The sequence below is a fragment of the Amyelois transitella genome, chromosome 11 (assembly GCF_032362555.1).
Source record: "Amyelois transitella isolate CPQ chromosome 11, ilAmyTran1.1, whole genome shotgun sequence".
In the NCBI taxonomy this organism is placed as follows: Eukaryota; Metazoa; Arthropoda; class Insecta; order Lepidoptera; family Pyralidae; genus Amyelois; species Amyelois transitella.
In genome coordinates this window covers 9802205-9824002 of record NC_083514.1, presented here as the reverse complement: position 1 = coordinate 9824002, position 21798 = coordinate 9802205, and the positions used below count along the sequence as shown (strand labels likewise).

The 21798-nt window shown below is 34.9% G+C and overlaps 1 protein-coding gene across 2 annotated transcripts in view; it reads right to left on the bottom strand.

Annotated features, from left to right (window-relative positions):
* The window catches only part of LOC106133301 (facilitated trehalose transporter Tret1), a 44347-nt gene extending 22575 nt beyond the window's left edge, over positions 1–21772 (bottom strand). The window contains exon 1 of one of the 2 annotated variants that reach the window (XM_013332985.2): positions 21648–21772. In XM_013332985.2, the coding sequence (XP_013188439.2) occupies positions 21648–21707 (60 nt within the window). In that variant the 5' untranslated portion in view covers positions 21708–21772. Of the gene's footprint in view, positions 1–13904; positions 14255–21647 lie in introns of those variants that run through there. The other variant, XM_013332982.2, reaches the window with a different exon arrangement.
* Positions 21773–21798: the final 26 nt, after the last annotated feature.

The window sequence follows — 21798 nt, the reverse complement described above, 5'->3', positions numbered from 1 at the left end:
TCCATCATTTATCCATACAGTTCAACTTGGACTTTCAGGCTCATAAAGACTGTTGGCTCTGTCTTCCCCGCAAGGGTGATAGACGTGACTATGGTAAGCAAAACGTGAGAAAGGGTGGATACCCATTCAGGCAACTGAATTTCTAAGCGTGACTTAAACTGAGACAGCTCCCCAGGGAAGACAAAACCGGGACTGAAGTACGATGTTTATTGATGATGATATTGATGTTAAGTTAAAATATATTTGGGTATACATACATAAAATCACATAATACATACATACATACAATATCCTTTGCGGGGGATATCGACGTTATTATACCCTACATCCTAGACAGAGCCAACAGCCTCGAAAGGCTGACAGGCCACGTTCAACTTTATGACTTAGTGATGGAATTAAAACTCTAATAGTGACAGGTTGCTAGCCCGTCGCCTACAAGAAGAATCCCAAGATTATTAGCCATTCCCTTAGTCGCCTTTCACAACATCCACGGCCAAGAGATGAAGTGGTCCTACACTCTTGTGTCTGTCCTGTCGGGAACTACACGGCATTATATAAACTAATAAAATATAAATTCGGGCGAATAAAACAGGCAAAAATCAGTACAACTATCCAAGTTAGTCGGGATTTGAGGACGTACTCTCAACTGCAATAGTTAGTTTATATTTTTCGTAGCAAAGGTTCCTAGAGATGAGGCCATTTGCAAATGTCTGTACCCAGTTGTCACAATTTATGTTATGGATTCGTTTTGCCTGGTACACCCGCAGCTCTCCTTGTTCCAGAGATGCCCCTAAATAGCGGGAGGAATAAATAAAATAAAGAGATTGCAAAAATACGGTCTTTACATTTCCACTGACAAAACGAGAATCAACAAAACACTATTCAAAAAAATTACATTAAAAATAAATAAATATTCTGAAAGCCAACCTTTTTGGTCATCCCCAACACTTTCATTTCAGCTACTGCACGTGGCAAGTACAAATTCTATATACATACATAACATACATATGGTCACGTCTATATCCCTTGTAGAGTAGACAGAGCGGGTACAAATTCTACTTTACATTTTATTATGACTCCGAGTGTATATACATTTTACATAAGTTGTTACTAAGTTAGTTACAATTATGATTAGAATATGAACGACCTCTTAACCTCGCGGGATTTTGATAATGCTAGTTTAAGTTATAATAATTATGAAGTTTACATAATTAACTTATCTAAAATGCTTGTTATTGTGTATTTTGTACATAAACAATAAAAATTGGTTTATGTTTTAAATAGACAATATTTTTACTGTAATTTTAGGTTACCTCAGGATAATCTAAAGGATAATATTATGAGTTTTTTTTTTCAAATAGTTTTACTCATCTCGACTGACAGCCCAGCAGTTTAAAAATTAAAACTTTGTCTAGTAAATACCTTAGTATCTTAATTGGTCTATTAAAAAAAACCTATCCAAAAACACATTTTAATTTTTTTATTATGGTAAATTTTTGACAATATTTCATTAACACATTGTTTTTTAATATAAAATCATCATACCTCATCGCGTAATTTCCGGAAATATTTCAAGGACACCATAGTTCCACCACTGTTTTTCATTTTTTTTTTAACGCACAGATATCACTAGCCACGGGGATAAGTCGAAGGCTTTCCTTGAAAGCTGTAATGTAACTGGCCTTCCTTAAAGTAGCTCTTTGCTTTTATTGAACCGCATTCATATACGGTTTTCCTTGAACGACAAGTCCTTCTGATTTCAAATGTGTGGTAGAAAAAAACCCAAATTTTCAAATGTGGCCAGCATTGTGCATAATTTACCTATTGTTAATGTTGCTTTAATCGTAGAATTATTTTAGATTCTTACCAGTAGAACTGAGTACCTACTTATACTCGGTAGTCCAATCTCATATCAGTATTGAAATAACTAGTTCTACATTCATTCATGTTTTTTAATGTAGACAATGTGCATTCGTCCATGATTTAGATTTAAGAGCTCTATATTTGTATATTGACGTCCGATGAAAATGCTGCAGTGTAGTTTGTTGCGCCGCTTCTTCTACACATGCGCTTTGGAAGCGGTTATAATTAGATTCAAGTGATGTGACGTCAATAAGTGATACCTTGTATCCAATTTTGCAAATAAATCTATTCTATTCTCAGTGGAACCGTATATTATGTAAAAAAAAATAACGATCTAGTTTCAAAAAAAAATTAAAAGGCCCCTTCTTATATTATTATTATCCTATATTATCCTAATGTGTAGAGCTTAGAAGTATATGTAGGTTGATGTACAAAACGGTTCCCATATAAAAGAGGATTATTTAATTAGGAAATTAAATATTCACTATCTCGATGCATGTTAATGACATTTTTGCACCAATACCTGTACCTATATATCTTAATCTTGGAGGGAAGTCCCTAGCACGATTAAATTACTTATAGTATTCACAATTTGTTCAAAGCAATTTTTCCTCAGCATTTATCTTATAGTTTATGTTTACGTAACCTAGATTCAAATGATATACATATACTATACGAGATAGGTACTACCTACATAAGACATACACTAGATCTTACTCTGGATTTTGCTCTTGTAGAGATTACTAGTCCAGTGCCGTGTGGTTCCGGCAGAGTAGAATAACACCACCCCATATCTTCCCGTGGGTAACGTAAGAAGCGATTAAGGGATAAGGTGGGCAGCAGCGCCTAATAAGCTGATACATACAAACATATAGTCACGTCTATATCACTTGCGGGGTAGACAGAGCCAACAGTCTTGTAAAGACTGATAGGCCACGTTCAGCTATTTGACTTTCAGATAGAATTGAGATTCAAATAGTGACAGGTTGCTAGCCCATCGCCTAAAAAAGAATCCCAAGTTTATAAGTCTATCCCTTAGTAGCCTTTTACGACATCCATGAGGATGAAATGGAGTGGTCCTATTCTTTTTTCTAGGGAACCACACGGCCTTAGTCCAGCAGTGTACTTTTATAGACTGTTTAGGTAAGTTATTTGCAGTGAAAGATACATTCATCAAATCACGCTTATTTCTCAGAGGGGTAGTCAGGGACTTCATCTTTCTATTTGCAACGATCCCTGCATACTCTTTCGCTTCATCCTTATTCATCATTCGTCCACATTCTATTCTGAGTTTAATTGATATTGTGAAGTTGACGTTGTTGAAGAAAATGCTGCAGTGCAGTTTGTTACCGCTTCTTCTGCACTGACGCCTTGGAAGCGGCAGTAAACTTAGTTTTAAGTAATTTATTTGACGTCAACCAATGTTGTTAAACCCATACGTTTTGACAATTATAAAGCGATATGAAGTATCCTATAATAATGAATAAAAATTTTGAATTTTTTAAATTCTCTTAAATTGAATGCGGTACAGGTTTGATGCAATCGAATACCAATTAATCCTTATAAGTGCAAGGTACTACGTGCCTTCAAGTGCATAGCCTGATGACTGGAGGGTGTGACTGTGGGTGTGTCATACGACCAGACAGGTTTTCAGATACGCGTCAGCTGTGGTAAAACCGCATGTTGCATAAGGGATAAAAAATATAGAGAGGCTAGAACCATATCGTGTGGTTCCCGGCATCAATACCAAAAAGAATAGGACCACTCCATCTCTTTCCCATGGATGTCGTAAAAGGCGACTAAGGGATAGGCTTACAAACTTGGGATTCTTTTCCAGGCGATGGGCTAGCAACCTGTCATTATTTGAATCTCAATTCTATCATTAAGCCAAATAGCTGAACGTGGCCATTCAGTCTTTTCAAGACTGTCGGCTCTGTCTACCCTGTAGGGGATGTAGACGTGACCATATGTATGTATGTGTATGTAGTACCATATCGACATGCGTTCCGATGGCGTACCGCAAGGTTCCATTTTAGGACCCTTTTTTTTCTGGACCAAGGAATAGGCTTATAAACTTGGGATTCTTCTTTTGCTTGGCACTATTTGAATCACAATTCTATCATTAAGCCAAATAGCTGAACGTGGCCTATCAGTCTTTTTAAGACTGTTGGCTCTGTCTACCCCGCAAGAGATATAGACGTTATTATGTGTATGTATGTTTTTTCTGGATAAGTCAACGACCTGTCTTATATGATCGAAAAACGACTATTATTGTGTTGTTTGCAGATGATACGTAATTAATAATAATTGAAAGGAATGTCGTTTCATTTCAGGACTGTTGGCTCTGTGTACCCCGCAAGGGATATAGACGTTACCATATGTATGTATGTATGTAATGTCGTTTCTCCATCTGTACAAACTGATGACAGAATGCTACATTATTAACTGTTTAAAAAACCTGTTTAATATTGCGTGCCGAATTACAGCGCTTCATATGTAGATGATCTATAATTTATAATTAAGTGCATACTTGCCCAGGTAGGTAGGTAGGCAGTATGGTGCTGAAATGGATGCTACTGCGCAGTAGGGCATTAACCTTGACGACTTGGGAAAGACGTAAGCTATGTGACATTCAATTTCCCAATTTGAGTAAATTTTTCTTGATTTATCGTATGTGAGTAGTGCGGTGTGGTATAACTTAAAAATAAAATAATGTTATATTATTTTCATGTTAGTTATTTTTTATAAGGTTTAATTGTATTTAGGTACTTTATGTTTATTTTAATTATTTATGTTTAAAAATAAATTGAGTTTTCATAAACCAAAAGTGGTCTCAACATGAAATATTTGCATTTGGAGGAGAGATTTATAATGAAATTGAAGAGAGATTTTCAAAAATTATTTGTCTAATGAGCGACATAACTTGACAGGAAAATAATCATATTAAGTTGGTAACTTTATCAAACAATTAAGTTAATTTTAACGTAGGTATCTTTATTCACCAATTTTTTTTATTGGTATAATAAATTACGTTTAGTAGTGTAAATTAACAGTACTTACGAGAATATAACCTATCTCTAATGTTACGTAAACTAATTTAAAATTTGACATTGAAATATCATTGTCTCTTTCAGCCCTGGATTAAGTAGATAGATATTAAATGCATACTCTAAGCCCGTAGACCTTAACTTGTCGAGGGAAAATTTAAAAAAAAATGTTGTTAATGCCTTTGGTAAGTAGTAATAGTTAAAAAATATATATCATTTGGACCCCCAAAGCAAACACACAATTAGTACAATGATTAAAATATTTCTTTCAAGTTTATGACTAAAACATCTGTCTTCAAAATTTCAGACGACGCAGAAATATAATGTCTGACTACCACAATTCATTATGTATCATTCGTATGCGCAGCGTGTGATATTGAACTTGAACATGACCAGCAGGCTTCGTAACAATGTCTATGTCAAGGTCGTAACGCGATGTTGTTGGTTGTTGCGTCAGCAGCCATTTTGTCAGAATTCTGCATTAAAAGTGCATTTCGCTGTGGTGTTTATAACAAATGCATTTAAAGACAATGAGATGTTTTCTCCTATTACATTTCATGTTCCTGCAACTTTTATTTAGTTTTCGGTACAATAAAAAAGGGATCGTTTTGCTCTCTAATTTTGGACTAAGGTATTAAGTCTGCGTTTAGTTCATTTATTTCAATAAAATCAAGTCGATACTCTTAGATTTAGTTGCCTTCTGCTGCTGTCTCGGCTGCGGATGTCATAATACATACATACATACATATGGTCACGTCTATATCCCTTGCGGGGTAGACAGAGCCAACAGTCTTGAAAAGACTGAATGGCCACGTTCAGCTATTCGGCTTAACGATAGAATTGAGATTCAACTAGTGACAGGTTGCTAGCCCATCGCCTAAAAAGAATCCCAAGTTTGTAAGCCTATCCCTTAGTCGCCTTTTACGACATCCATGGGAAAGATATGGAGTGGTCCTATTCTTTTTTGTATTGGTGCCGGGAGCCACACGGCACATGTCATAATAGAATAAGAAAAGTCTTGTCGTCTTTCGGTTGACAGAGCTTTGTTTAAAAAATTTAGTAACAGGTTACCAGCTTAGCATTTTGAACCCTTCCCCGAAGTAACTTTTAAAATCTACGCGGATACATAAAGTGACTGTTACACTGAGATTTCTTTGCTGCCCGACCAGTATGGAAGCTACGATTTAGAGTAGAGATTTAGATTTAGAGATTTACTAGTCGAGATTTGCATACAAATCATTCTTCTTCCTCCTGTCTTTAGTCCCGGTTGCGTCTTCACCACTCTGGAGAGGAGCCCGGGGTATGCCTTTGACCATGGACCCTGGATTGAGTGAGCATGAGGTGTGGCATACAAATCATTATTTTACCTACTAATTTTTCCAGAACCTAAGCATTTTTAAATTATCATTACATATTAGGAGATGGAAATTTCCAAGAACTGGTTTCTACATATAATAATATTATTTTTAGAGCATAAACGATAACCAAAAAATCAAACGTACTCGTAGTTTCGCAGTAATGTGACAAATACATACTTACATACAGGTAACTACGAGTACAATACAAATGTACGTAATTTATGTGATTTGGTACCAATTGGCTGCATGGTACTCAAAGCTTTTAGTAGATATATACATAGTACGTGGTGTATTTAACACTAGGTTAACGTAGGGGCGTCGCTCGCGTGGGAATCGGTTTTAATCGCAAATTTTAGGGAAACATTTTCATTTTCCGAAATAACGGATATCACAACTTAGTTTGTAACAGAAATATCAAGATTGGTAAAGTAGATGTGAAGAGGTGACAAACAATTTACAAACTTTAACCAGCAACTTCGTCCGCGCGAATAAGCGTCACCTACATAAGAATACAGGTTATTCCGCTAACTATACCGGCATGAAAAGTAACCTATCCTTCGCCAGACCCTTTTTATTTTAATGTGATATTTCTCAAACTTACTTTCGCATTTATAATATTAGTTGACACTAGAAGTAGTAAAGCGTCAGTGGGCGAATCGGTAAGGTGCCCGGTTAAAATGCATGTGTGGGTTCAAATATAACCTCGGCCATGTACTATGACTATTTTCGAAGTCGTATACATTAGTTTGAAAACTAACCGATGCTCTTACTGTAAGGGAAAACATAGTGAGGAAATTTATACATTCAGGCAACTAGATGTGTAACCATGGATCCAATACGGGTTAGGTTGCCCTGCAAAGACCTCCGCAAGGTCAGGTTGGGATTCGCTTCATGTAAAAACAACCTGACTCAGCCAATCCAGGATCCATGGTCAATGGCATACCCCAGGCTCCTCTCCAGAGTGGTGGAATGCAACCGGGACTAAAGCCAGGAGGAGGAAGACTAGGGTGGAACACACCCGCGACTGCCCCCGCGTAAGAAGAAAATTTCCGCTATTTTCCTAACCCGAGGAAATGTCGAAAAATCCTACCTTAGTTAGTGCACCTTGTGGAACCTAAATGTCAAATATCTAGATCTAGCGGTTTGTGATGTGCGTTGATATGTCAGTCAATCAATTAGTCAGTCAGTATTTTTTAAAAGTACCTAACAAACCAGAATTAATCTATCAAGATAAGTCACGTACAAATTTTATAATTTCCTTATTACTTAGGTATGTATGTATGATGAAGGAAAATAAGATGACTTGTAAAAACAACGTGACTACCTGCAACTAATGATAATGTAGTAAACACACAATAGTGACCTGTAGATGTGTGTGTAACTAGATATACTCGCAACATAAAATACTTAGGATAAATTATTTTTTTACGTTTTTAAAAGAAATTTCGGAAAATCATTATTCAATCAAAAATCTTACATACATACATATAGTCACGTCTATGTCCCTTGCGAGGTAGACAGAGCCAACAGTCTTGAAAAGACTGGTAGGCCACGTTCAGCTGTTTGGCTTAATAATAGAATTGAGATTTGTTTAATTATAGAATTGTTAGGTTTGTTTAATAATAGAATTCAGATTCAAATAGTGACAGGTTGCTAGCCCCGTCGCCTACAACAGGAATTCCGAAATTTATAAGCCTATTCCTTAGTCGCTTTTTATGACATGGGAAGAGATGGAGTGAGTCAAAAATTATAAACACATAAAAATCGTTTTTAATTAGGTACCTAGGTCAAAAATAGTTTTTTCGTAAACCTTCCGAAAGATACTGAAATGCCTAAAATTCTCTCTTTATCCTCTATGTTTTTTCGACATATTTAATATTTTTGTTTGTTATATCTTTATTGCATAGAAATTTACACAGTAACAAGAAAATAGTACATAGTTATAAAAAGAAACAAATCACTTGCAATGGCCGACTTATCCCATGAAGGGATCTCTTCCAGTCAACCGGCAAACAATAAAGGAACTAGATAATTCAGTAAAAAGCGGTAAGTCACTGTGTTTTAACAACAATATAATAATATACTAACAGAAATACAGATAATAGACATATACCTTTCCAATATTTTTTTGGCAGTCAATGGTTCGTCTTTATAGATCACGAATTGCACACTCATTGTGTTAAATATAGATACGTACTTAAGTGCAAAAGAAGAATACGAGTATCATTTAAGACGGCTTGAACGGATAATTTATTTATTTATTTAAACTTTATGCACGTAAAATGTACAACAGGTGGACTTAATACCACAAGGCATTCTCTCCCAGTCGGGTAGTGCGATAACTCTAAAATAAAAAAAAATATATTATTTTTGTTTTAATTAATCTTTGCAAACTGTGGCAAAAAACTGACGAAAATATTTGATATTTTCGCTTGTTATACTAACTGTGCCCGCGACTTTGTCCGCGTGGAACAGTTATTTTAGTTAGGGCATCATTGAAGCCCAAAAGGAAGAATAATTTTCCCCGTTTTTTTTTCACATTTTCCATTATTTCTTCGCTCCTAAAAATTGCAGCATGATGTTATATAGGTATAAAGCCTTCCTAGATAAATGGTCTATTCAACGCATAAATAATTTTTCAATTCGAATCAGTAGTTCCTGAGATTAGCGCGTTCAAACAAACAAGCTCTTCAGCGTTATAATATTTTACAATTACAAAAATTTTCCACTCAAAGTGCGTCACTCAAAACACACCTCTATAGGTGCATATACATTAACAGGGCAGACAGGATCAAATGTCCCGAAAAGACTGACAGGAGGACAGGACAAGGCTACGCTCAACATTATTATGACCGCATTCCGTTATTACTAATTACTGTACTTACTATGACGGAATAGTCCCACATATTGTAAGCCTCGTAACGGCCAATCAAAGGAAGATTTACAGTCCACTATCAATCAGACCACTCAATGGATCAATAGATGTGATTGTCGTTTGAAATACTTTGTTTTGCTTTGATGTCATGATTTACGTAACAAACACACTATGTTTCAGATATGTATGCACTATATTTACCTACTAGCTTTGCCCGCGACTTCGTCCGCGTGGTATAGTTATTTTGGAACAAAGCGATCCTCTTCAAAGATCATTGTTAAAAAATTTGGAATTGTATGAATGAATGGATACTACTTAATAGCTGATGACTGACACATAAAAATGACACCAATAAATAGCCTTTATCATATCTGTTTTGGGGACATTTACCTAGTGATCTAGCAAATCAGATATTATATTCTAACGCTTATCAATATCTCAATAAACCATTAAGAACCCGGGTATAAATTTTCCTACCATAATAATTTGTAATTTATTGCAATTCGATTTTCAAATCAAGTAGGTATAGAACTTTTTTTTTTAATATTGTTGTCATAAAATAATGTCTTTTTCAATAAAAGAAGGCATTTTAAACGCAATTTTAAATGTCTGTGGATGTAATTATTTTTTAAAAGTTCTAATCAAATAAGTATATGTAAAAATTATTGTATATGTTAATTTGGACCGTTATTTTCTTCTTTGTAGTTTATTTTATAATTATCTACTGATTACTTAAAAAAGTAAGTAAATGTTAATTTCGAAATTCTTTTTCATTTAAATAAACGTACGTCGAAAAATGTCGCTTTAGTAGCATGTAAATTTATATTGCGAATAAGTACAGTGGGCTGAGAAGATACCTGTGCCACTTCGCCTCGATTGGTGTACGGGATGTGGCCCGTATCTTCTGAGACGTGAATAGAATAGAATAGATTTATTTTCGAAATTGGATACAAGGTATCACTTATTGACGTCACGTCACTTAAATCTGATTATAACTACTACCGCTTCCAAAGCGCATGTGTAGAAAAAGCAGCGGAACAAACTACACTGCAGTACGTGTGTTTGTGTACTATTAATTCCATGGGTATTAATAATTTATTGGCCATAACCAATGCATCTATTAACGTATTTCAATAGCACTTTGGAAAAATACAGTGGGATTTTATTATTTGTTTACTCAAATCTTGCGAAGTGATTAGCGGCTGTTACAGAATCATTAAAAATAAACTACCTTACTTATTGATGTTTATCCAAAAATGTTTTTGTTGGATGGATGGTTGCACATCCAGTTTCCTGAATGTGCAGGTTTCTTCACGAAGTTTTCCCTCACCGTAAGACCATCGGTAGGTTATCGCGGGGAAGACAGAGCCAATAGTCTTTAAAAAGACTAATAGTCCACGTTCAGCTGTATGGCTTAATTGCAATAAATTGAGATTCAAATAGGAACAGGTTGCTAGCCCATCGCCTTAAAGAATCCCAAGTGTATAAGCCTATCTCTTAGTCGTCTTTTACGACATCCATGGGAAAGAGATGGAGTGGTAATAACTAATTTCAAATCAGTCATGAAACAATCACTGCTTTCGCTAATAAATAGATGTACTAAATGTTCGCTATCGCAACTTGAAAATAAATATTTCAAATACTTAGGTAGTAAACTATTTGACAGAATTTGATCTCAAATCAATGTCGTAAAAATCCATGCTCTATTTCCCGCCAAATAAGTACCTACCTACTTACCAAAACTATTAAAATCTTGTGATATATATTATTACAATTTATACCCGGCCTTGAATCCAACTGTTTGTGATTCAATACTTATAATGCAAGATAATTTATAGTAAACTAGCTGTGCCCGCGACTTTGTCCGCGTGAAATAGTTATTTTGGGCATCATTGAAGCCCTTTACTTTAAAAACTTTAATAAACCTTGGGATCCTTGGGAACTTGGGATCCTTTTTTTAGGCGATGGGCTAGCAACCTGTCACTATTTGGATCTCAATTCTATCATTAAGCCAAATAGCTGAACGTGGCCGATCAGTCTTTTCAAGACTGTTGGCTCTGTCTACCCCACAAAGGATATAGACGTGACCATATGTATGTATGTTGAAGCCCTCAACGATGAATAATTTTCCCCGTTTTTTTTTCACATTTTCCATTATTTCTTCGCTCCTAATAGTTGCAGCGTGATATTATATACCTAGCCTAAAGCCTTCGTCGATAAATAGTCTATTCAATGCAAAAAGTATTTTTCAATTCGAACCAGTAGCAAACAAACAAACAAACTCTTCAGCTTTTTAATATTAGTGTAGATGAAGATGTAATAACAGGAATAGAAATGGGTAGTGCGTTTTGATGGTTTGGTCATGAGGAAAGGATGAATGAAAGCAGGTTGACTAAGCAGATATACAAGGAGAGTGTGGAGGGAAAGGTCGTTGTGGGAAGTCCTAGACGAACGTATCTTGATCAAATTTAGGACTTCCTCGCAAAAGGTCAGGTCAAGGTCAGTTATGAATGTGGATGAAGCGAAGGAAGTATGCAGAGATCGTGGCAAGTGGAGAGATATACTTAGTCTGTGACTACCCTTCCGGATAAAAGGCGTGTTTCACATAGGTATGTATAATATGTTTTTGTATAATTTATAGTTTCTATGTAATGTAAAAAAAAAACATATATAAGAATAAATATGCAGTAAGTATTATTTTTATTGCTAACACGTGATTGTTGTTTGCACTTAGTTGATATAAAGATTGTAAATGTATTACAATGTTTATAAATGCACTAGTGCCTCAAATACATTTTAATTCCACATTTTGTCCGTATAGGTAAAAATAAGAAATTTTCTCAGCGTACCTACCATCATACACAACTTATGATCACGTCTATATCCCTTGCGGGTTAGACATAAACAACAGTCATCAAAAGACTGAAAGGCCACACTCAGCTGTTTGGCTTGGGTACAAATAGTGACAGGTTCAACCCCAGGAGCTAGCGCGAAAAACTATCGCTGTCCCGTTTTAACGTCATAATAGAAAGCGAAACAACGATAGTAATCCGCGCGACTAAAACGGCGTCCTCTATGCTACTTAAGCGAATGAAAGGTAATCATGAAAGCGCGCTTGACATGTTTATTTATTTATATAATGTATTTATGTACATCAAGGAAAATAAGAATAAAACTTAAGATAAAGAGAAACTCAGTACAAGGGCTCTACTTATTTCTAGAGAAATTTCTTCCAGCAGGCCAGCGACAGGAAAGTGTAAAGAAAGGCATTGGCTTGTGTACATAATAATTAAGATGTAACTTACCTACTGATATTAATAAACCTAAAACTTATTATCATAAAATAACAAATAAGTATCACATAAATAAACATACATGAATACAATATATCTAATACAATATAAATGTTTCTTTTGTCAGTGTAATTTTAGATGTTACATATGAGAAATAAGTCAACATCAAACAGATGATAACTTAGAGGTCTCAATTTGTTTTTCGTAAGTCCTAAATACATAATGATTGCATTTTGTAGGTAAGAAACGGGTCTTTGGCAATCAAACATACTCCGTTTAACTCAGTTTACAAACACGAAAGATATTTCCGCTTTTTCTGTTTTGATTTTAATCATAACCGTTAAGTGAACAAAACAATGGCATATCAAACACAAGAGTTCTTCGCATTTTGTATCTTCACGACTGTTTAAAACATCAGTTAACAGTATTGATTCTTTTTATATCTCCATTCCGTCTTCAAATAATTGGAAAAGGTAAACATAAAAAATAGACATTACTCAAGTTTATAAATTACCGATAAAAATCAATATAAGTAAAACGTACTACAAAAGTTATTCTTTAGTATAAAAAACTTTAAAATTGCGTGGCTCTTATAATTATTTACTGTGGTGGGCCCGACACGCACTTGACCGGTTTTCTTTTACTAATAGTACAGTATGTTATTCATAAAAGTACGGTATGTATAAAATACATAAGACGGACATTTTAGAAATTCACGATTTAGTAGATAGCTAAATACCTACCTTGTAATAAATTTAGTACCTACCTAAATAGGTACTAAATCAAGTATTTCTAAAATGTCCGTCTTCCTGTTTGATTTTCTATAACAACGGCTCATCTTCTTAACGTCTTGGCCAATTCAAAATGTTTGTCTGCCTATTATTTCCCAATAGAACAATGGCCCATAAAATTATTATTTCCGACATAGTTAACCAATAGCCCAGCCTCTATTTTATCTGATAAGGAAAAGCTTGAATTGTTAAATTGTTTTCCCCTTTCAACAATGTCTTTAAAGTTATTCATTATTGCTTTAATTTGTCATATTTTGGAATAGGTACTTAGGTAGGTATATCACTTTACCAAATATTATAAAGTCCCGCTATTCTCTCGGTATGTATGTAGGCGATATAATCTCAGTTGTGGACTGAATGTTCCTGTTTGAAGAGTGTTTTCTGAGGAAGGTTTATATAAATGCTATCCGTGCGAAGTCAGGTCGGCTCGCTAGTTAAGATTTACAAAACATTCCGATTACCTCGTTATAGGTAGTAATTTTTTGTGGTTTATTAATTTATGTATTTCTACTATCGGTTACGCTCTGGAGCCCCCGGTAAATGGCGAGGTCAAACCCCAATTCTACAAGATCCTTGCTTTTATGTTTACCGAATAATATAAAAAAAAATTAATGTCAGATCAAATCTCATTCAACGTCTAAGAATAATTATTATCTGTGGTCAATATAAGTACTTACTTTTGATGCCCAATCTTTTTTCTCAGTCATATCAAATCCTGAATTGTCATAACTGAAAGCGTCTTTATAATTTTTCTCGCGTTCAAAAAGTATTTTATCACCGGATTCCATCTTAATTTACAGTTTTCACTATGTCACTTTCAGATAATTTACTTATCACTGGAAACACGTGTGTATGCGGCCTTGAAAACAATGCATTTGCACCACAATTAGTATTTGTTTAAATATTCCGATATCAGTAAAAATTAATAAAAAACATAAATTTATTTAAAAAAAATGTCTGACTTTTATTTTCCCGCCAATAACCTGTCGAACGTGACAGCGGTATGCGCGGGAAGACCGTTCACTTTGCAGCTTCGACGCGAAGTGGACTGGGTTGGATTTGAAAGAAGTAACTAATCTATTAAATACTATGTGCAAGAATGGTTGAACCGGAACCAGCCGACGCCGGTGAGTCGATAACAATCAAAGCCAGTGAAGCTTAAATATTTTGTAGAATAACTATTGGTATGACAGTACAAGATGAAAATCAAAATAACCTTACCTTTAGCACTCCCTGATTCCTTAATGAACTTTCACGTCAACATTTCAATCCAACTAACCAAACATATGTAAGTCTTTCTCCACGTTTGTTTTAAAATATTGACATAGGATTCTACCACAATAATTCTGTTATTTAGCCGTAAATAACATCTAACTAACTATAATCATTCAGTAATAAAATGAACTGAATGAAGGAAGCCACTTCTCATCCCAAAACTTTCATCGTAACTTGGGAGAAATTCATAAGAGTAATTAAATTCTCGCGGATAAAATGACTCCAATACACCAATAGAAATACTAAAATGTATAAGTTCCTGAAGTAGTTACTCATTGAATAAGAAATAGGTATTGCGCCTTAATTAATATTTAATGGGCTGGCAAAAAATGGATTTTCATCTTAATCTTTATTGCTCTTCTAGAAAACATAATATTCCTACACTAGATATGCTACTTAATAGTCAAAATAATTCATTGGCGCATGGAATATTTTCGGTTTATTTAGACCACGACGTCACAAGTATTTCGTTAGTAACGCTTATTTGATCTAAGTTTTAGCAGATCTATGAGTTTTATTGACTGTTAATTATTGGAGTGCGAGTAGATTTCCCTACATGGCTATTTATGGAACTGAAATAAGACGTGGACATGATGTGTGTTTTAACTTATGTCACAAACTCATTATTATGGTAAGTTTGTCAAGGATATAAATTATGGCAATAGAAACAAAGTCCGTGTTAAGTTATAGAAAAAATAGAGGAACGCTAACAAGTATCTGTAGGCGCTTTTCTCTTTACATGGCGACCCTGACAAAATACTGCGTTGTCCAAGCGATAACCGAAAAAAACTTCTGCAAAATTCGAAACTAGGTACCAATATACGAATGTGAATTTAAGTATCTAATGCAGTTTTCCTTTTATTCTGTACTAGACGCCGCCCGCGACTTCGTCCGCGTGGAATCAATCCCGCGGGAACTCCGGGATAAAAAGGTATTCAGCTACCTACATACTAAACATCGTAATCGGTTCAGTAGTTTTTGCGTGAAAGAGTAACAAACATCCATACTGACGTCCTGATATACTCACAAACTTTCGCAGTTATAATATTAGTAGGATAAATATAAAGTTTATTCTTAGAAAGATATTTATTTAGGTTATTAACACACAATAAAAACTAGCTAATGATGAATGACAATGAGTTACTAATTAGGTAAGATTTCTATATTTATTTAAATGGCATTCTCCTGCACTTCGATAAATAATATTCCTGTAGTGGTACCTCTCTTTTTCGCAATGGAATCCAAAGGTGATTGTACTATGATTAGCTCTTTCTCGATAATTCAATCTGCAGTTAAAGCCAGTATGCTAGCCACGAAGCCTGAAAGCAAACTTGTACTTTACTAGAAAGTGATACAGTCGTTTATTCTTCAAATGTAGTTGAATTTTCTGCATTCTAGCGGCTACAAAGCGGATTCCTCGTAATCGTTTTACTTGCTTCATACATATATACTTTACTGATATACAAGGTGCGTGTTGTTTGAAACCAAGTTTCCATAGGAATTTCATTTAAATATAATGTAGTGATATGTACCTTTTAGGTATTTATTATATACAAGCCGAGCCCGCGACTTCGTCCGCGTGGAATAGTTATTTTGGGCGTCATTGAAGCCCTCAAGGATGAATAATTTTCCCCGTTTTTTTCACATATTCCATTATTTCTTTGCTCCTTATAGTTGCAGCGTGATGTTATATAGCCTAAAGCCTTCCTCTATAAATGGTTTATTCAACGCAAATAGAATTTTTCAATTCGAACCCGAATTTCGTGAAATTAGCGCGTTCAAACAAACAAACAAACAAAATCTTCACCTTTATAATATCGATTTGTCTGAACTAGCTTTTACCCGCAGCTTTGCACGTGCGTAATTAGCGCCACCTACAAAAGAATACAGGTTTTTCGTAAACCTTTCACGTAAGTACTAATATTCTGTGCATTTGTAAGGGGAAAATGCGTTTCTCTGCGTGCGTTAGCCTCGAAGTAAGTTCGAAACTTGTGTTACGAGATACTATCCCGACGATGTATTTTATAATGAATAGATACTTTAATAAGAAAGGATGAAATTTTTCTGAATTGCCTTAGTCTTGGATACCTGTATCTGTACCTATTCATTATAAACTATACTTTTGTAGAGTTATTTATACCAATACACAAATTTTAAACTTCTATAGTCTATATGCAGTTTATATCAGACTGACAACTAAATGCTTCAAGCATATATTGAAAGATTGTGATATTTGAATATATGCTCTATGAATATATGTATATACTAGCGACCCGCCCCGGCTTCGCACGGATGCACAGCCGATACTAAATATATCTCTATTAGAACTAACTAAAGGACCGCCCGCCCGCCCGCGGCTAAGTCTTGCTCACTTCGCGACGGGCCGTGCTGCAGAAATCGTAATATTTTAATTTCACCACAACTTCAAAATCAAACGTCCAATTTTAATCATTCGAAGACCAAATATTATCTACATTAACTGTACTTATTGATGAAATTATTTATTTTGATAAGGATTAATAGCATGAGTAAAAAAACGCGTTTAAATGTAGACCAAAAAAATTCAAGATTTTTAAATAAAAATGTGATTGTTGTGCCTCACTCGACATAGATAGGTATAGTGTGTCGCGGACTTTTTTGTAGATATTTATAAGATCTACAATTAATTAAAACATTTTATGGTTCTATCTTTTGTAGTTTAGGCAGCGTACACAAAATAAGTAACTTTTTGGTTGATTTTTTTCAGTTTGTGTCCGAAAAATCCAAATATATTACGGAACCCTATTTTTTCCCAAAATAAAATATAGTCTATGTTACTCGTGGATAATGTAGCTTTCGAATGGTGAAAGAATTTTTAAAATCGGTCCAGTAGTTTTTGAGCTTATTCATTACAACCAAACAAACAAAGTTTTCCTCTTTATAATATTAGTGTAGATGGATTAATCCATACAAAACAAAGAAAATAGTGTCCATACGCACCTACGAACATTAATTTCACTTGAGGTATACCGAATGAAGTCTTAAACTGTTAATGTTAATCTTTAGAGTTAGGTTCCCCTTCAAAGGTTGCGGAAATCAGACAGGAGTCGCTTCGTGTAAAAACCTGACTCGCCCAATCTAGGGTCCATGGTCAAAGGCATACCCCGGCTCCTCTCCAGAGTGGTAAATGCAACAGGGACTAAAGCCAGGAGGAAAAAGACCTATACCAATAAAAAAAAATTGACAAATATATCTATGCCTATTTTTGGGTACCCATCTTGATGTAAGTCTTTATTCTATCTGTGACCGGACGCGTCTCGTTGTCAGAAATTACTGTCCCATTGTGCTCTATATATAGCAAAGATGCACAGACAAACAGATAAGCAAACAGATGTTATTGTTTCTGCATACAAAAGGCTGATTTTCACTTCTCTCTGAGTAATATTTTGTACGGTTTAAAGAGCTGGCTTATTCTATATTTATTCTATGAACTAGCTGTTTCTTGCGACTTCTTATGCGTGGATGAGTGTTTCCATGGTAATATATAAAGCTTTCTACTACTTATTGTAACCAAAATGATTTTTACCTATATATAATATATTACCCAGGCCCTCTAGTACATTATAATTATATTCTATGTCCAGGCTTCATAACTATACACCAAAAAAAATCAAAAACATTCGGTATTTTTCAGGCACTGAATATAGGTACCTGAAAAATAATCTGTTGCCTGAATGTGCAGGTTTCCTCGCAATCTTTGTTGGCTCTGTCTACCCCGTAAAGTATAAAAACATACTAATCTATGAATGCCGCGTGCAGCCGAGGGGCAAACCCAACTAATTGCGTTAGACCACCCCGATCACAGATAAACAGGGTCAGATATATAAAGTCTTAAGTTTTAGATATCGTTTTATGTAATAGGGTTGACAGTAGAGAAATTCGCGAGCTAATAATAAACTTTTGAGGAATAAATAATAAATAAATCTTTAAGTTTATATTATATTCGTCCAAAACAAACAGATTCCTTCCAGATATACTCTAATATTTTGCCGACCCGCACTTACAACCATACACACATAAATAACACCTCATTCCCGGAGGCGTAGGTACTACCACAAGTTTTTATTTGTTATTAAAATCTCATATAAATAAATTAAACTGAACAATGTATTCTCTCGTCCACATTTCTATTCAAAGTTTGAATAGTTGTGAAGTTGACGTTGTTGAAGAAAATGCTGCAGTGCAGTTTATTACCGCTTCATCTGCACTGACTCCTTGGAGGCGGCAGTAAACATAGTTTTAAGTAATGTATTTGACGTCAACCAATGTTGTGAAACCAAATTTGAATTTGAACCATTTACTAAGAATCTTCTCCAGTCAATGCTTATTGAAATATAAAAAGTACTCTCTACTCTTATAAATGTTTAGGAAAATAAATTTAGTTTATTTGGGAGCATAAATTAATGTTTCTAGAAACGTTTTTCATTGCTTTATTATTAATACAAAAAAAAAAGGTTTACTCATAGTATCTACTAGTTGCGCTAAGTAAATACCTAAAAAAATACGGTTAAATTGAGAACTGAATTAGAATGAAGACATTTTTTTTCTGGTAAGTCTGTACTTTACTAATTTAAACCGACAGCCCTCAATTGATAATGCTTTGAACTTTGTCCAGTAATGTTTACACAAAACAAGCAACTGACCTAAGCTGACTGTTGTTGATATTATTCTCATTAAATTGCTAAGATCTGATTTAGTAAGTAAAATTATGTATTATAATAAAATCCTGCTAAATAACTCACATAAATTATGAAAATATCAGGAAGAAGAAAAAGAACTGCATTCAAAGGCCCCCATTTTTTTGAAGTCTTTAGCAAAAGAAGTTTCTAGCAAAAGTCTACAAGAGCGTAGCAAACGCTTACACCGCCACCTACGACTTATAGAGGTAACTGCCCCCGTAATGGCACGCGCGACTCCATTTTTATCGCGCGGAAAAACTATCGCTGTCCCGTTTCACACTATATTAAAAAGCGAAATAGCGATAGATAAAAACGGCGTCGCGCGTCTCATGGTACGGGGTCAGTATACGCATTTTGTGCAGTTTCATGCTACCTACCTTCTCATATACATACATAGGTATGGTCACTTCTATATCCCTTGTGAGCTAGACAGAGCTAACAGTCTTGAAAAGACTGACAGGCCACGTTCAGGTATTTGGTTTAATTATAGAATTGAGATAAACAAATAGTGACAGGTTACTAGCCCGTCGCCTAAAAAAAGAATCCCAAGTTTGTAAGCCTATACCTACTTTCTTGTTATCGTGAATCCATATTTTCATTTCATACTATCAGTCTTGTTTGTTACGCGTTCGTGGCTAAATCACTATGGCTCGCCGTATACTGATTTTATAGATACAAATACTGTACCAATTTTATTGAAATGTTCAAGGTATGATTTAAGTTCATTGTCTGAGAATCTTTTACAGGAAAAAGTGGTAAATGTTACCAACTGTAATATTCCCTCCGGATCGATTTATTTTACTTTTGCTGAAAAGTGCAAAAGGCATTAAGAGATAGAGTAAGAGAGAGAAAGCACATACATGTGTCTAATTCCACAGAAACGGGTAAAATATAATATTATAGCGACTAAAAGTTTTGTCTACCTTGTTAAAGATGTGAAACATTCATGTTTCCATTTTAAGACGGTTATGGTCTGACCACCCAATCCAGGTTCCATGGTCAAGAGCTTACCCCGGGTTTCTCTCCAGAGTGGTGAGGATGAGATCAGGACTAAAGCCAGGAAGCAGAAGAAGATGGACTGTTATAGTTTACTGCTAGATAATGCTATTAGCATTAAGTCCGCCTATTGCATTAAACAAATTGTAAATTTTACAATACAAAAATAAAGTAGACCGCCTTGTGTAGAGCGTTAGAATGCAAACAACAAGATCCATGTCTGTTTGTTTAAACAACATACATACATATAATCACGTCTATATCCCTTGCGGGGTAGACAGAGCCAACAGTCTTTTCAAGACTGATAGGCCAGTATTTGGCTTTAAGTTAGATAGTGACAGGTTGTTTATACAAAGTGATTGTTTTCAAACAAGTTGCATTGGAAGCAATCAGTTTAACAAGATTGGACGGCTGCCGCGTAATAAATATTGATTTATAGGTATGGCCTTCCAAAGAATATGTTTTGGCGCTTTTGCATACAAAGACACAGAGATTATTAGATTATATAAAACGAAGTGTTACTTGACCATAATTCAGTTGGAAGTAAAAAATTTAAATAATTATCCCTTAGTCAAGGTGGACTGAGGGATAATTGTTTTATTTTTAGGCGACTAAGGGATAGGCTTATTAATTTGGGATTCCTCATGTAGGCGATGGGCTAGCAATCTGTCACTATATGAATCTTAATTCCATCATGAAGCTGTACAGCTAAACGTGTGGCTCTGTGTTCCCCGCAAGGGATGTAGACGTGACTAAGTATTTGTACCTACATATGCTGAAAGCCATGGAATCCATACAATATCGTATCAGCTGATCGCTCAATGTGATAGCTAAATTTAGTTTTCTTTTGGCCAGAATTCTTCGTTTGGAAGTTTTCAGTTTTTTGAACTTATAAAAAAGCGATATACTCGGCGATACTTGAACTTACTTAGGTTAAGCGCAGATTAAAAATAATCCTTGCCTCGTCATAACAGGATAAGCACTTATATGTTATTTTTAAATTAACAAGAGATATACCATGAGTTGAGGTGTGAAGTGTCAGTGTGTTAATGTAAGTATTTAGCCAAGAGTCCGAGCAAGTGTACATAAAAAATAAGTACTTACCTACCTACTTCTTCTATCAATATTTTCGACACTAAATATCGTTTGAAAATTTCCGGACCTATCATGTTTTTGTATTAGGTATTAATTAATCAATAGATACTCTTAGAAAATGGTAAAAGTTTCAGCTTTGAATAAAGAAATAAAAATTCAGTTTATTTACAAAAACAAAAAAACCTCGCATTTAACGTCACAACCAAATACGTCATGGACCGCGTTAAAACGTAAATTCATTGACGAATCTCAACCCTAATGCGTTCACTGAAGAATGTTGACCTTTGCGTGACATTTCTTTACAAAAATACACAATTGGTGAAAAATTAATCTTACCTTGTTAATATCCAGTAACTTGATGGTTTCCCCGGGGTAGTCCAATTTCTCTCGAGACATCGTTGGTCACAGTTTAAAAAAAGAGGAGGTATTAGAGTGGTAATTGGCAAGACCGGTGTTGAAGAACTGAGTTCTGTCAGTCAGCCCACCC